Source organism: Protopterus annectens, chromosome 8.part0, assembly GCF_019279795.1.
Source record: "Protopterus annectens isolate FY-2018-M chromosome 8.part0, PAN1.0, whole genome shotgun sequence".
NCBI classification, from domain to species: Eukaryota; Metazoa; Chordata; order Ceratodontiformes; family Protopteridae; genus Protopterus; species Protopterus annectens.
In genome coordinates, this window is record NC_056741.1 from 1,793,448,402 (window position 1) to 1,793,465,753 (window position 17,352).

Sequence of the window (17,352 nt, forward strand, 5' to 3'; positions counted from 1 at the left end):
ATCATACACCGACTTGGATGAATCAGAAGGGTCCCCTAGATCCCCCTCTGAGGACATCTCCTTTGCGTTGATTCTTGAAATTTTTTATAGGGGTGATTGGCAGTCCAAGAGCCCTAATGAGGACAAGTCATTTTTCCTGAAGGCTTTTGGGTCTCAACCTTCCACCTCTAGTGTATCTGTGCCCTACGATGAGCTTATGAATCTGGCCTCTGGTAGGGCATGGAAGTCAAAAATGAAGCAGCCTCTGCGAGTACGGCAGCTGCAGAGTCCTAAAGGGAAAGTACACAAAGCAGCAAACAAGGCACATAGAATTAATGGAAAATCCTTAAATAAAAGTATTAGGTTCTATTCGACAGACCGGTTTTGGGCGTGGAAGTCACCAGAATCTATGGAACCTGTTCCTAGGAGGCCTAATAAGTTTATTTCTGCCCCCGTGGATAAGTCCCTTTTGACCAAGGGAGTCCCTGTTGATGCAGTGGTGGTGGCGGCAGCCACCAAAAAGGAAATGTCTGAGACTTCTTCGTCTATCCATCCTCCTAACAGAGAATCTAGGATCATGGATAGATATGGGAAACGCATGTTTAGTTCGGTGACTCGCACTCAAGTCACTGAACTACTTGACCCATTTTACCAGACTGCAGAGAGCTCTCCTTAAGGAGTTGGGAGATGCTCTTCAGGGTGCTGTAGCTACTAGTGTATCCAACAAAGTTGCCACCCAGCTAGCTGCCCTTAATTCGATAGTCAACTCATCCATGCGTCTCATATCTTGCGCAGCCGATGGTTCAAGTAGAGCTGCAGGTACAAGAATTGCTCTTCGTAGGAATGCCTGGATGCAGCTCTGTTCCTTCGCGGAACCTTTCAAGTTTTCCTTTACGAATACCCCGTTTGACGGTTCATTTTGTTAGGGCCAAAGGTGAAGGAGACTTTGACCAGGTGTGAGCAAGAGGGAAAGACTGTGCCGTCTGAGTCCGTTTTTCCACCCCCACTCTACCCTTTCCTAAAGGTCAGATGGGAGGAAAGATGTGGTTCCGGAAAGCCCAAGGAGCCTTTCAAGGCACACATGGAGAGTCCCCCTCCAGAGGCAGAGGAGGGGGTTACAATGGAAGACTCCGCCCTCGCAGCAGAGGGGGTCCGCAACACCAGGGTGACGGAACTTCTATGGTCAGTCCTACCAGCGCTCCTGAAGGGAGGCCCGGCTGTCCTACTGTGGAGGCAGTCAGGGGTCGCTTGTCATTGTACCTGAAGGGAGGCCCGGCTGTCCTACTCTGGAGGCAGTTGAGGGTCGCTTGTCATTGTACCCAGAAGCCTGGCTAGATATAACAAACTACATTTGGGTACAAAGTATCATTTCCAGAGGGTATTTCATACCATTTTCCACCCAGCCCTTTCCCTTCAAAAAAATCCCGGACGTTCCACCCAGTCACAGGGAACAAGCAGCAATAGAGGTGTGCCGATTGCTAGAAAAGTCATCCAGCCAGTCCTGGCAGACCAAACCAGGTTCGGAACTTACTCGAGATTCTTTTTGGTTCCAAAGAAAACAGGTGACTGGAGACCAATTTTGGATCTCGGCAGACTGAACCAATTTGTGAGAAAAGAGAAGTTCCAAATGGTCACGCTACACTCCATACTTCCGTTTTTAGGGCAGAACAATTGGATGTGCTCAATCGATCTCAAGGATGCGTAGTACCATATAAAGATGGCCAGACCATCCAGGGATCACTTGCGTTTCCAGCTGGGAGCCAATCATCAGTTCCAAGCTCTGCCCTTTGGTCTCGCTACAGCCCCCAGAGTGTTCACCAAGTGCATGGCTGTAGTCATGGCTCACCTGAGGCGTCTAGGATTCCAGGAGTTCCTGTATTTGGACGATTGGCTCCTTACCTCAACCACCAGGCACCAACATCCTCACGCAAGAGAGGCTACTCTGACGCACTGATCAGCTAGGCATTACAGTCAACTTTGAAAAGTCTGCCTTGTTGCCATCGCAGCATATCGTTTTTATAGGGACAGAATTAGACACGTCAGCCACCACTCTTCGTCTTCCACCGAAAAGGATTTGTATTCTTCGCCAACACATTGTCCTTTGTATCAAAGAACAGAGCACCAGCTGCAAAGGTATTGAAAGTACTAGGATTGATACAGCAGCAATCTTTGCAATCCCGTTAGCAAGGATGCATAAGAGAATCCTTCAGTGGCTTGTATTCACGCAATGGTCTTACCAAGAACTTCCAATGAGTCGCACCATCCTGATAATGAATTCCTGCAAGAAAGATCTTCAGTCATGGTTGACAACTCCATGTCACAATAGGACGTCCCTTCATGCTACCCCCTCCAGTTACCACTGTGACCACGGACGCTTCCCTGATTAGGGGGGTGGTGGTGGGGGGGGTTTCAGGGAAAGACTGCCCAAGGCACATGGACAGATCAAGAATCACATCGGCATATTAATGTCCTGGAGATGAGAGCAGTACTTCTAGCGTTGCAATACTTTCAGGACTGCCTTCCCCTAGGGACAATAGCAATACAGACGGTCTGTCAGTGGTCTGGTACCTGAACAAGCAAGGTGGGACCAAGTCTTATCCCCTTTGCTGAGAAGCCCTCAGAGTATGACAGTGGGCAGTGTCATCCCAGTGCTTTCTGTTAGCAACGCACATCTGGGCAAATCCAACGTCATAGCAGACAGTCTGAGCAGGGTAGTTTTATTGCCCCACGAGTGGTCCCTCAAGAGATTGTGGACAGGATTTTCCCCAAATGGGGCCAGCCTTCCTGTGACCTGTTTGCCAGGCATAACAAATGCAGAAGCTGTTTTGCCCTGATTCCTATGCCAGGTCTCTCCCCGAGGGATGCTCTTGCCCACGATTGGCCCCCGGGTCTCCTCTTTGCATTTCCCCCAATTCCTCTGATACCCAGATTCTTACAGAAATCAAAATCCTTGGTACAAACGATCATCCTTATAAGCCCCTCATTGGCCTTGGCAGATTTGGTTTCCGTTTCTTTGCCATCACATTCTGGAAGACCCATGGATCCTGGACCCAGTTCCAGACTTATTGACACATCCATCAGGGGATCTTCATCATTGCAGACACTGAAGCTAACAGCTTGGCTGCTCCAATTCCTCGCATAGCCAGGCTTTATAATCTTTCCCATAACACTAGTCAAATTTTTTTTGGCTTCCCATAAACCTTCCACTAGAAAATTGTATCTTAGTAAGTGGAAGAGATTTTCCATTTGGGCTTCTTCCAATAAAATTGAGCCTTACCAAGCGCCATTGTCTTCCATTTTACAATTCTTGACAAATTTTCAACAAAGGAGCAGCGGCTGCTATGGTGCGAGTACAATTAGCTGCTGTATCTAATTTTCATCTAGGTATCGATGGATTGAATATTATGGCTTACCAATTGTCTAAGGCTTTTCTAAAAGGTTCTTTTCACATGGGACCTCCAGTGAAGTCACCTTACTCTCCCTGGTATTTGAATTACCTCACATCATTCTTCCTCCTTTTGAGCCTGCATCTTGTGAACTAAAGTTTCTGTTGTGGAAAACTATCTTTCTAGTGGCCATCACTTCAGCCCGCAGAGTGTCAGAGCTCCAAGCCCTATCCATCAAGCCCCCTTATATGGTATTCCATGCTGATTGAGTATCTCTCAGGACAAATCCATCCTTTTTGCCCAAAGTATGTTCTGAGATTAACATCAAGTCATTGAGTTGCCCATTTTCTTCCCTAATCGCACCAAGAAAGTGGAATCTGTGGCACCAACTCTGTTCACAGACCACTTGGATTTTATTTCGACAGAACAAAATACATTTAGAAATCAGATCAGCTTTTTGTGCCTTTTTCTTAGACCAGGAAAGGTAAACCAGTTGCCAAAACAACCCTGTCTAAGTGGCTGTCTGATTGTATCACTTACACACATTCTTGTCATAACATGCCCTTGTCTAGTAAGGTGAAGGCTCATTCATTTCAACCAGAGCAGTTTCCACCTCTTCACCCTTTCAAGCCAAATTACCTTTGGCAAAAATAAAATATATACACAAGCAATGGAAAGAACCAGGCAGAATCCAGGCAAGAGGCAAAAGCACAAAAGTCAGTAATGCTGTATAAAAGCACAAAAGTCAGTAATGCTGTATAAAATCATTCATCTTTCATCATGGCAAGGAATCCAAAAACCAAGCAAGGAGTCTTCAAGTAATAAAAACAATCCACAGATTTAATACAAAATCGGCAAGCGCTTTCGCAGTAGAGCCTTCTTCATACCAAGTTCAAACTAAAAGGGTTAACACTACATATACACCTTATCAAGACTTCAACCAATCAAGAACTATTCAAGGTAATTAAGACATTAGCAAGTAGCAGGCACTTAATTAAATCATTCATCTAAAATGTATGCTCATTCATTCAAATAGCAAAGCAGGCAAATAGGAAACACTAAAAAACACTTGCAAAAATGGCTAAACTAAAACCTATCTAATGACAAGAAACAAAAATAAAAAAATATATAGTAAATGTACCGCACCATATACTACATTGTAAATAAATGATTACATAATGCTATGCTCTTAAATGAACTACACCGAACAAGAATGTATAAACATAAATATATATGTGCAAAAATAGATTTACAAAATCTTGTCTTATAATCACAAAAATCATTTATGTAACCTTTTCTTTAATAGAGGTTTAATAGAGGCCCTCTCATTAAGGCAGTTTCCTCTGTCAGCACGAAGTTTAACAATCCAACAGGTTTCTCTATGTTCAGTATGTCAGAATATCACCTTCTCTAATACTGGGGTGAATAATTTCAATGACTCAAATTAAAAGTGTGAGTGTTACCCTGTTCTATGCTTCGAGAGTGCATTATGTAGAGAGCTTTTTCATATATATATGCCCCCACATTCCGTCACGGAGCACCCTGTTGGTTTTGCCAACATAAAAAGAACTACAGGCTGAGCACTCTAAGTAAACAACATGAGGGGTCATGCAGTTCGCTTCTGCTTTAAAAAAGAACTCTTTTCGAAGGTCTGGATGGTAGAAAACATTAGATGTATTGATAGACTTACAGGTACCACATGGCATAGTGTGCCCCATAACAGAAGTCGTATTGACAGAACTGTCATAACACAAAAGCCTCCAAGTTTTTTATGATTCTTAATGGTTTGGAGGGGGCTGAATGGTGCACCAGCAAGTGTAGATGACTTGCTTTTAATAACTAAAAACATGAGTGCCAGAGTTAATTTATGACCGTCTTGTGTAATCACTGTAGTAGAATTGCTTACAGGTGTGTGGTATAAGTAGCTCATTTGACATTTGTATTGCTATTAAACTGGTAACATGTTTCTTTCAGACGCAGTTTCTGATTCAGGAGTGTGCATCGCTGATCACAAAACCAAATTTTGTTTCAACATTGTGCTACGCTGTTGACAATCCATTGCACTATCAGAAGGTGGGTATTAAGTTTCTTAAAGATTTTGAAATGATTGAGAACTTCAGAAGTGCCTTATTGCATTGGCAACAAGAAACCCCCTTCCTCCCATCATTCTCAATCTGTGTGCAAGAAATCTGGAGAGAGTCAAAAATGGGGGGACAAATGTCCAAAATCAGGGACACACTTTGAATATCACTTTAAAAGCTTAGTTGCTGGAATGTTTTGTCAGAATGCATTTTCTGAAGTCTATGAAGTTTGAAACTCAAGTGCATGTCATTATTTAGTGACTTCAGTCCTCCATGATTTGTCAAAATAGTTTTTTAGAAACCGACCGAAAATATGAATAAAAAATCTGGACATTTGAGAAGTCTTCAGTGCATCTTGGAAGAGTTTCATGTATTAGTTCTGGTTTAAGCACTTGGGCTTCAGGCCAGTTATTTTACATTAAGAAGGTTCGTGGTCTGCACTCTTGTGGGAGGAGAGGCTTGATGCTGCCCTTCTGAGCTGGACATTTCTGGTTAAAGGCTTATAGTGCCTGCATATTTGAACTGTTTCTTACTGAAATTGGTACACCTTGTTTGCTGTAGCATAGACTAGATCCAGGCCTGCTGAATCTAGCTTTGTTTGTATGCTTGTTGTTTATTTCCCTGAAATGCTAATTTCACCTAAAACGCGGCTTTTCAGCGCTTCTGTGGATCCCTAGTGATATCTGCATTGCTTACTGTACTTATTTCCTTGTTTCACTTGAAAGAAAGTTACTGTTTGTCGTTTTTGCATTTAAGCTACCTGTAACACATTGCATTTAAGTTACCTGGCTCTTGCTCACTAAGTCAGCACTAAAAAATTAAAAGAACTGCACCCTCACAAACTCCCCGTGAGTACCTTGTTGCCCATTGGCCCTTTTTTCAAATATAAAGTAATTCCCAATACTTTTCTAGCATGTCCAAAGGTCAGTTGTCAATATCCTCTCCGGTTCAGCTGGTGAATCTGGGAATCTTGAGGCAATGTTACAACTGCCTCATGTACACAGACAACCCTCTCCTCCTCCCAACAAATTCCAACACATGTGAGAGATGCAACCATATAGCCAAACTGGAGGCTAAGCTCTCTCAACTCAGTACTGGCGTAACCAGTCAGGAGGAGAAGGAAACCACACTCACTACAATTCCAGTCTCGCATAGACCTACCACGACAGCAAACCAAACACATAAACACACAAAAACATACTCGGAGGCTCTAAATAAAAAGCTGCCTAAGCAGCAGAGACCTCCAAAGCAGACACCCAAGCAACCGCTACCCCAAAACAAAACAAGTGCAACACATAGCTCACAAAGCCAGTGTGCTGAACAGTCACAGCCCTTAAGGCTAAACAACACACCTGATATACTTGTAATAGGTGACTCTATCGTTAGGCACACTGACGTCCCACTCACCAGGCTGAACAAGGAGAAGATCACTGTGAGCTGCCTGTCGGGCGCTAGGATCCGCCACAACACAAGCACGCAGGTCACTCCAAGGCAAGTACAAATATAACTCAGTCATTGTCCATGCTGGTGTGAATGACCTGAGACGTACCTCCCTGGACTACATGAAAAGAGACATAGAGGAGCTCTGAGCATGTAGCCCAGGCTGGTATGACCTTGACCTTGAGTAGCATCTTACCCTCACCAAGAATGATGCCACAATATGAAGACAAGATTATCAATTTCAACAATTGGCTTAAGTATTGGTGTCATTCAAAGGGGATCTGATGCCTGTCAGCCTGGGATGACATGCTCGACAAGCCACGATGCTTCGCTAGGGACGGCTTGCACCTGTCACCCCTGGGCTTTCAGATATTGGCAAAGACTCTTTGCTACCCCCATAGTGCCTTTTTTAGGCTAGGCTCAAAAGACAAACCTACCTCCATAGGTATCACAAGGGATAAGAAACAGAGTAATGCTACTCAACGCCAGAAGTCTAAACCTCAAGATGCACGCACTCGAAACTCTCCTTAGCATGGGGAGCATCGATGTCTGTGCAGTAACAGAAACCTGGTTCAAGGCTGCCAAGAGCACCCCAGCACTACCAGGTTATACCTCATACCATGCTTTTTGGCCCCAAAACTTGGACCGAACCACAAAAGGAGGGGGAGTATCAATATTCGTCAGATACCCACACCTCCAGGTTGGTGGTACAGCACGAAGCATCAGGGAATATCCATGTGCAACTAACAGTGGGTAAAACTGCCTTCCAGCTTATAGCCTGCTACAGACCACTCTCCCAAACCCCCCAGGAACCTCACTCGGCCTTCCTGAGAACACTGGAAAATATGAAGGTCTCTCCAAACACCCAAAAAGGGAAGGCATCTCTGATCAGTATTAGCAAAAAACTACGAGCACTCATAAAATCGTCTAAGGCCAGCTTCGAGAGAAAAATTGCACAGGACACTAAGGATAATCAGAAGGCTTTCTTTAGTTATGTTAGGAACCTGGGTGGGAATTCCCAGGTATGCTCAGTATTAGTCCAAAATGACAAAAAATACACAGAACCCACAGACATTGCCAACATCCTAGCTGACAGGTTCAGTGCAAACTCCCCCCCCCCCCTCGTCCCACCAAAAGGGCAAATATCTGTCCCAGCTGAGTGCTGCCCCCCTGACATCTCAGATGCTCAGGTAAGAGCCGCCCTCTCCAAAGCAAAAAACACAGCATCAGTGGGACCAGACGGTGTCCTGGGCTGCGTCCTACATGAACTCCAAGAAGAGCTAAACCCAAACATAAAACTACTGTTCAATCTCAGCCTTACTACAGGATATGTACCCAAAGAGTGGCGTACAGCAACAGTGGTCCCTCAACGGATCCTGGAAACTATAGCCCCATAAGCCTGACTAGCTTGGTCTGCAAAGCTATGGAAAGGATCATCATGGACCTCATAAATAAAGATATTGAGGACCTACAGACACTGGATCCTACCCAGATTTTCATTGGGCATGCAGCTGCAGTCATAACAGATGGGTTATCCTGCCGTTAGGTGGGTCCTCGGTCGGCCGAATTCCAAAGTCCAGGTCTGGCGTTGGTTGTCGTCGCTTCTTCCCTGACGTCCGTGCGCAAGGGGTATAAAAGAACCAGCCGATGCCATTTTCTTCAGTCTTTCTTGCCGCGCGGTACCCGAAGCAGAAGCAGTTCGCAAGTGCCGGTCGGCCAGCTCCTGAAATTACAAAAATTTTGCAACCGAAGTCTTCTTGAAAGCTAAGTACCCCGTTGGGGAAACTTTTCTTGCCTCAGACCGATGTCAGACAAAGTTAATAATTGTATTTCTTGTGGGAAGCAAATACCGCATAAGTATTTTCATTCCCTCTGCATTCCTTGCTTAGGCCCAAACCACGACGTCTCGGTCTGTCATTTTTGTGCTACATTCAATAAACGCACCATTAAGCGTCGGGCGGAGTTCGCCCAGCACTATTTTGGCAAAAAATTTAACTATATCATGTCGTCGGATACTCCGACTCCAGTTTTGTCTAAAAAACGCAAAGATAAGGACTGACACACGAGGTCCGCGGCTTCTACCGACACCACGCCAAAGCCGACTACAGGTGGTCCGGTTCTCAGCAAGGCGCCTACGCAGCCCCTGCCTACCGACGACACTTCATTGGCGGTGTCTTCTGTGCCCGAGGTCGCAGGCTCCTCGGCCCACACCCCGACTACAGATACCGAAGCCACTCTTGGTGGTGAATCTCAAAATGTAGACAGGTCTACCTCCTCTCAAGGTGTCTTCAGACCTTCCTCTTCTTTTTCTATCAAGGCTTTCACTAAGTCTAAAGCAGCCATGCATTCGAAGAGACAAGCTCCACAGGGCCCTTCTCCAGGCCCCATGCCTAAAAAACAGATGCTTAAAATGGCTGAGGATTTGATTACTCTTATCAGGGGTTCTCCACCCCCCCCCCCCCCGGACAAAAGGCCCAGAGTGGAGGAAGAATCCCCCTCTTCTGACCAGGCCTCCATTATTTCAGAGCACTCGGATGAACAGGAACATTCTTACTCCCCTTTTGAAGATTCTGATGCGAGGAGTCCTTTCCCTCTGTCCCCCCCCCCCCCCAGAGGATTACTCATTTGGGGAAACCTTGCATACCTTAAGGGAACACTTCCACTGGGAAGGCCAAGAGTACTCAGATTCCAAGAAAAGGCTTAGGGATTTTCTCTTGCTACCCCAGCACAGGCCTCTGGCTATACCTCCTGTCTTAGACATACTAGATGATGTGTACTCGGAGGCCTGCCTTAACCCGGATTCTTTACCTCCAGCCCCAGTCAAGCCTGACGGGTACTACTGGGTTCTTGACTCGCACCAATTTCTATACAAAAGCCATGCTGCTGACCCAGAAACCATCTCACAGGGCCCCAAGGGAATTAAGGCCTCCACTGCTAAAAATCCATTACCTTCCGAGAGAGATTCCAGATCCTTAGAATGGTGGGGAAGAAAGGTATACACCTCGGCCACCTTAACCATGAGGGCATTAAACTGCCAGTTCCATATGCTAAAGTACCAACAGTTTCTGTTATCACAGTTGAGAAGTAAAATGTCACAACCTGAACAACCAGACTTGAAGGAGTTGCAGGATTTGATGCATAGTGCAGAACAAGTGGGTAAAACCTATCTTGCAATGTGGTTTTGATCTAGAGGCCTCGTGTAGAGCTGCTGTTACAGGATCAGTCATACGTAGACATGCCTGGCTCAAGGAGCAAACCTTACCAGATCATGTCATAGCTAAATTACTAGATGCCCCTCTACAAAAGGATGTATTATTTGGTGTTAAAGCTGAGGAGGTATTAAAGAAAATGGAGGAAAAGACTAAATCAATGCAAACAGTGAAAGATTTTCTACAGGTACAACCTCCACGTTTCAGTAGAAATTGGCCTTCCAAAAATTGGTCCGTTCCAGCCACGGACAGACCCCAAAGAGGTAGATACAGGCGCCCGAGGGGCAGAGGGCAATCTCAAGGATCGTTTAGAGGCAGACAATGGCAAGCTCCTACAAAAAGAGGTGGTGAGGATAGTTCGCAGCCATTCAGAAAGCAGGCCCAATGACTTTCCCCTTTGCATGCCAAGCAAGGCTCAAATGGCAGCACCCTTGGGCGGAAAACTGGCATTGTTTTCAAAAAATTGGCATATTGTCACAAAAGACAAATGGATCCTGGACATTATAAACAGAGGCTACAGATTCCATTTTCACACCCTTCCAAAAATGAGAGGCATGCCAAACCTGCCACACAATCGAAGGGCAGAGGCACAAAGACAAATTTCAGATCTCATGGACATGAAAGTTATTCAAGCGGTACCTACTCACGAACAAGGTCAAGGTTTTTATTCCAGACTATTCCTGGTACCAAGGAAGGGAGAAGATTGGAGACCTATTTTGGACCTATCCATCCTAAACACATTTTACTGCACTAAAATTCAAGATGCTCACATTACAGCAGCTTCTTCCCATGCTGGGCAAGGAGTCTTGGCTGGTAACATTGGACCTCAAGGAGGCATACCTGCATGTCCCAATCAGACAAAATTGCAGAAGATACCTCAGATTTCTTGCAGGTTCAACCCATTATCAATTCTCTGCATTGCCCTTTGGCTTATCTACTGCGCCCAGAGTATTCACGAAATGCCTGGCATCAGTAATTGCCTACTGCAGACTTCAAGGGATACAAATATACCCATATTTGGACGACTGCCTCATCCTAGCGGACAGCAAGCACATACTTCTGAAACATCTGGCTTTTGTAATAATGTTGTTGAATTCTCTGGGATACACAGTCAACAAAAAGAAATCAAGGCTAATACCCTCTCAGAAAATAATTTTCCTGGGTGCCAACTTGAACACAAACACCCAGATGGCCTACCTCACGCCAGAAAAGCAGGGACAACTAACTCAATACTTCAGAACACTAGCAAATTTCACCAGGCTAACTGCAAGGAAAATCCTGCAGGCTCTGGGATTCATGGCATCTTGCATCCTACTAATCCCATGTGCAAAGCTGCATATGAGGAAACTTCAATGGTACCTGAAAAACCTATGGTCTCAACACAGCCACAGTTTGGAAACAATAATACCACTAATTCCATGTCTTCAAAAGGAATTTCCGTGGCGGGCGCAAGCATGCCAAACAAACACAGGTCTCCCATTCTACAAGCCTCAAGCAAATCAAGTCCTCACAACAGACTCCTCTGACTACGCCTGGGGGGTGCACATGACAGATCGGTGCATTCAGGGCAAATGGTCCCTAAAAGAAAAGCACCTTCACATCAATCAAAAGGAAATGCTAACAGTAATAAATGCTATTATAGCTTTCAAAGACCTTCTGCATCCAGGTCAACTATTGATAAGGACAGACAACACCACAGTAATGTGGTGCATAAACAGGGAGGAACCCATTCATACCCCCTATGCAGGCTGGCCATGTCACTTTGGAACATGGCTCTGGAATTACAAATCGAACTTCAAGCACAGTACTTGCCAGGCAAGGAAAACGCGCTGGCAAACAACCTAAGCAGAAATATGACAGATCCACACGAATGGAAGTTGCATCCTCAAGTTTTTAGAGAGATAATTCAAGCATGGGGAAGGCCAGACATGGAACTCTTTGCCTCCCACAAAAATCACCAATTGACAAAATTCTGCTCAAGGACTTTTCATCCACAGGCCTGGGGAGTGGACGCGCTCTCAGTTGGACAACAATGACAGTGTATGCCTTTCCGCATCTTCCTCTGCTGCCCAAAGTTCTATTAAAAACCAGAGCAGACAGACCAAAAATGATTCTCATTGCTCCACACTGGCCAAGACAGCACTGGTACCCACTCCTGAGGAGCCTGACGCATTCCCCTCCATGGACCCTACCTCTAATGACTCTTCTGACTCAGCACAGCTTCAAAACTCTTCAGTCAGCTGAAAACACTCAATCTGGCCGCATGGAAGATTCCTTAACATCACAACAGACCCTACTCTCCAAGGAGGTGCAGGATGTCATTTTGGAGGACAGAAGGCAGTCTACTAGAAAAGCTTACTCTGCAAAATGGAAACGATTTTGTGCCTGGAATGAGAAAAAGGGCCAGAGTCCTGGAAAACTGAATTTACCTCAAATATTACAGTATCTAGCTGAGCTGCTAAGCAGTGGACTTTCATTCTCCTCCATCAAAATCCATGCCTCAGCCATTTCTGCAGAATACAACACTGATCCACCTTTATTCTCTCACCCCCTCTTAAGACAGTTCCTCAGAGGGGCTAAGAATATAAAACCCCCAAGGAAACAACCAATACCTGCTTGGGATCTCAGTTTCATTCTAGAAAAGCTGGCCTTGCCTCCTTTTGAGCCAGCTGCCTCAACAGATTTGCAATATTTGTCCTGGAAAACTGCTTTCCTTCTGGCTATCACGTCAGCTCGTAGGGTATCGGAACTACAAGCCCTCATGGCTGTGCAGCCTTTTATCATCTTCCATCAGGACAGAGTTTCCTTACGAACCAACCCGTCCTTTATGCCAAAAGTGGTATCCAGGGTAGCTTTGAATCAGGCTATACACTTGCCTACCTTCTACCCTAATCCTCAAAACAAAGGGGAGAGACTACTACATTCCTTGGACAGCTGCGTTATTTGGACAGAACAAAGCCTTTCAGAAAATCAGAACAGCTCTTTGTGTCCTATGCTATAGGAGCTCAAGGGAAGCCAATTTCCAAACAGACAATCTCAAAATGGATAGCCCACTGCATACGCTTTTGTTACTCTTTCCATGGTAAAACTGTACCTGCAGGCATCAGATCTCAGTCCACAAGGGCCCACAGCTACCTCTGCAGCTTTCCTCAGAGGAGTTCCTACCAAAGATATTTTGGAAGCAGCCACTTGGAGTTCTGTGCATACCATCTCCAAGCACTACCACCTACCATTATACTCCAAAACTAGAGCAGGCTTTGCCACTGCAGTCTTGCAGGGCATTCTAGCTCCTCCTAGTTCCACCTAGTGCCTACCACCCCTTTCTTAGCTTTGGGATTCTACCCATCTGTTATGACTGCAGCTGTATGCACGATGAACATAGTACAGTTTTGTACCTACCATAAATGTAGATGTTCGAGTGCTAATACAGCTGCAGTCCAGGTTTCCCTCCCTCCTTCCCCTTTTGGGACAGGCCTATTGGCCAACACCTCCTCATACAATCTGATTGGGGTATTCTTTTATGGTGTATTTGCTTGCAACTACTGTATTTTGATTATATTGCATTGCTTTATTACACAAATTTATGTATTGCCTTCCTTCTGTGGGCACCTAACATCTGGGGCAAGAAAAACTGAAGAAAATGGCGTTGGCTGGTTCTTTTATGCCCCTGGCGCACTGACGTCGGGGAAGAAGCAACGACAACAGACGCCGGACCTGGACTTTGGAATTCGGCCGACCGAGGACCCGCCTGATGGCAGGAGAACCCATCTGTTATGACTGCAGCTGTATTAGCACTCGAACATCTACATTTATGGTAGGTACAAAACTGTACTTTCGGCTTTAAGGGCAGATCCTGCCTCTTAAACCTGGTTGATTTCTTTGAAACAGTCACCAAGGCCATTGACGAGGGGAAGGTGGTCCACACAGCCTACCTGGACCTCGCAAAAGCCTTTGATACAATACCCCACTCGGGCATTATAGATAAGCTCACCAGCTTAAATATAAACCCCTATGTCACTAGATGGGTTGCAAACTGGCTCAAGGACAGAACCCACATGGTTAGAATTGCTGGAGCCATGTCAGACTCCAAACCAGTTACAAGTGGAGTCTCACAAGGCTCAGTCCTGGGACCTCTTTTGTTTGGTGTACATTTCTCGGAGGTACAGGCCAACACGGAAGGACTGTGGCTGACCAAGTTTGCAGATGACTGCAAACTGGGCGCCATAATAGACTCTCCAGCCGACACAAGCATTCTCCAAAAGGGCCTCATAGAAACAGACAACTGGTGCCAGAGCCATGGCCTCAAGCTAAACGCCAAAAAGTGTATAGTCATCCCCTTTGGCAAAAACAGTGCCCACAAATTACCACATAGGGGGTAATCCATTAAGTACAGAAGAAGTAATTAGGTACTTGGGGACCCAAGTTGATAGCAATCTCTCATTTGACAACCACGTGGCCAAAGTGGTTAGAAGAACATTTTATGTAGCCCACCTAATCATGAAGGTATTCACATCTAGATCAGGGGAGGTCATCGTGCCTCTTTACTCTTCCCTCATCAGGCCCATAATTGAGTACAATGCCCCTTTTGGGATGTACCTTACCAGACACCTGCAGCAACTGGAAAGACCCCAAAAGTACCTCACCAAGAGGATCAAAGGGCTCAAACAGATGCCGTATGCTGCCCGGTTAAAGAAACTCCAGCTCTACTCAGTGGCATACCGCCTGCTCAGAGGCGATCTGTGCCTGACGTATAAAGCCATGTCCAACCTGGAATTAATGGACATGCTGCACCTCAGAAAATCCAAATCCCATTGAGCTACACGCTCAAGAGACTTGAACCTCAGCACTGAAATAAATAGGACATGCTGGAGGGACAGATTCATAACCCAGAGGCTCCCTTCACTCTGGAATAAAATCCCAGTCCAGGTTAGGCAGAGTCCCTCATTGACTCTCTTCAAGAGTAATCTTGAGTGGATGGGCGATGTTAGGTTTACCCGGGGTATCACTTCTGTGTCACTGTTACAGAGGCACGGTATACTAACCTCGAAAAAGGGCATAGCAAAATTAATTTAAAATGGGTGGCGAAAGCCAAACTCACTCTAGCTAGGCTTATAAATGCCCTAGGGCAGATAGCCTAATATGAACCTATGAAAAGTATTTTGCCTCTTGATCACCACTAATAGCGAAGTTGGTGTTTGCATCAGATTACATGTTTTTGGGTAAATGCTCCTTGTTTCCCTTCTCATGGATGTGGTCAAAAATTGGTCCCTACAATGGACTCCTGACACTTCTGCATCAAGAAGCATGCATATTCAAGTAGCCACCAGTTCATTACTTTCAGCCTGCATTTTTCAATGTGATACTGGATAATTGAAGCACACTGAGTTGTATGTATGTATGGAACCCCTGTTGAAATGCTGGTAGGAGAAAAGCTAATATCTGAAATAACTTTTTTTTTTAAAATGAATTTGTTGAAGGCAAGCCCCCCCCCCGAATTTGTATATGCCAACTCTGAGGTGAGGAAGTATTCTGAGAAAGTATTACCAGACTTGGTATATGAAAACTTGGATGTTTGGACATTCAGTGTCAGGATTGTAGATTATAAATTTCAAATGATTACTGTCCATATGCATAGCTAATCAAGATATATGTGCATTAAGATGAGCATATTGATCACTCCTGCAGAAGTTGCCTTGACTGTTATGGGTTATATCTTGCCAAAGATATCTTGACATTTGGCCAGCTTCCAAAGCTTTAGGGCACCTTCCACCCCCCCCCCCCAACACACACACACACACACACACACACACACACAAACAAACCATTGTGCAGCTTTAGCTGGGCTGCTTAAAAACACAAGTGCCATTCCCTTCACAGGCTTCTTGCCATGAAGAGTGCTCCTGTGTGGACTTTGAGGATCAACATTTTGTGTTGCACCTTTGAGAGGGAATTTTCCACATTTAAATGTACTTCCTGGTTAGGAAGGTTAAATCTATCTAGGAGACTGTTGAAAGAACCATCACAAAACTGAACTGTACTTTTAAACAGAGCACTTTTTCTGGCAGTTTTAAATGTAGATGTTCATCGCGTTACACTGCTGCAGTCATTACACTTGAGTTATCCTGCCGCCAGGCGGTCCCGCAGTTGGCCAGAGTTCCAAAGTCTTGGTCCGGCGTCTGTTGCTGTCGCCTCCTCCCCGACGGTGCGACAGGGGTATATAAGATGCAGCCGACGCCATTTTCTTTAGTCTCTCGTCGCACGGTGCCCGAAGCAGAAGCATTTCGCAAGTGCCGGTCGGCCTACTCCTGAGGTTTTCATTCCGAATCCAGAACAGAAGTCTTCTAAAAAAGCTAAGTACCCCGTTGGGGAAACTTTTTCTTGCCTCAGACCGATGTCAGTAAAAGTTAATAACTGTATTTCTTGTGGTAAGCAAATACCTCATAAGGATTTCCACTCCTATTGTATTCCATGCCTAGGCCCTGACCACGACGTCACTGGTTCTTGGTTTTGTGCTAGGTTTAACAAGCGTACTATTAAATGTCTGTTTGATTTTGCCCGACATTATTTTGGTAGAAAATTTAATTACACCATGCTGTCAAATTCCGACTACCGCAATACATAAAAAGTGCAAGGACAGGCATTCGAGCCCCAAAACTGACTATGAGGCTTCTTCTAGGCCGGTTCTCCGGTTTTCAGCGAGGTGCCTATGCAGCCCCTGACTACCGCTTCCACAGACCGCATCAGGCTCCCACGTGGAGCTGGCTGGGCCTTTGGACGCACTAGGCCTTCCGCTTACTGATCCTAAACCTACAGAGGGAGTCGAAGTAGCTGAGCAATCCACAGTTAGAGGGTGTTTTCAGACCTACCCTGTTAACTATTAAAACCCACTGTTAAGTCTAAGCCCCCCTTAAAAGCAAAGAAACAGACACAACTCTCTCCAAGACAGGCTTCCATGCCTAAGAAACAGATGCTAAAAATGGCCGAGGACCTAATCACCCTGATCAGGGGGTCCCATTCCCCTCCTGATAAAAGGCCCAGACAGGATGCAGACTATGAATCTTCTGACCAGGTGTCCATTTCCTCTGACTCTTCCTCGGACCTAGGATATTCTTTACCCCCCTTATGAGGATTCTGATGCTGAGGAATCAATTCAGTCAGCCTCTCCACCTGAGGATTACTTCTTTGGGGAGACCTTGCATACCATGAGGGAGCATTTCCATTGGGAAGGTTAGGACTACACAGAATCCAAGAAAAGGC

General features: G+C 45.4%; 1 protein-coding gene across 1 annotated transcript in view; it reads left to right on the forward strand.

Annotated features, from left to right (window-relative positions):
• CNOT1 (CCR4-NOT transcription complex subunit 1) overlaps window positions 1-17,352 on the forward strand; it is a 4,219,019-nt gene that overhangs the window by 250,553 nt on the left and 3,951,114 nt on the right. The window contains exon 3 of the mRNA XM_044079520.1: window positions 5,340-5,438. Coding sequence (XP_043935455.1) covers window positions 5,340-5,438 — 99 coding nt within the window. The remainder of the gene's footprint in view (window positions 1-5,339; window positions 5,439-17,352) is intronic.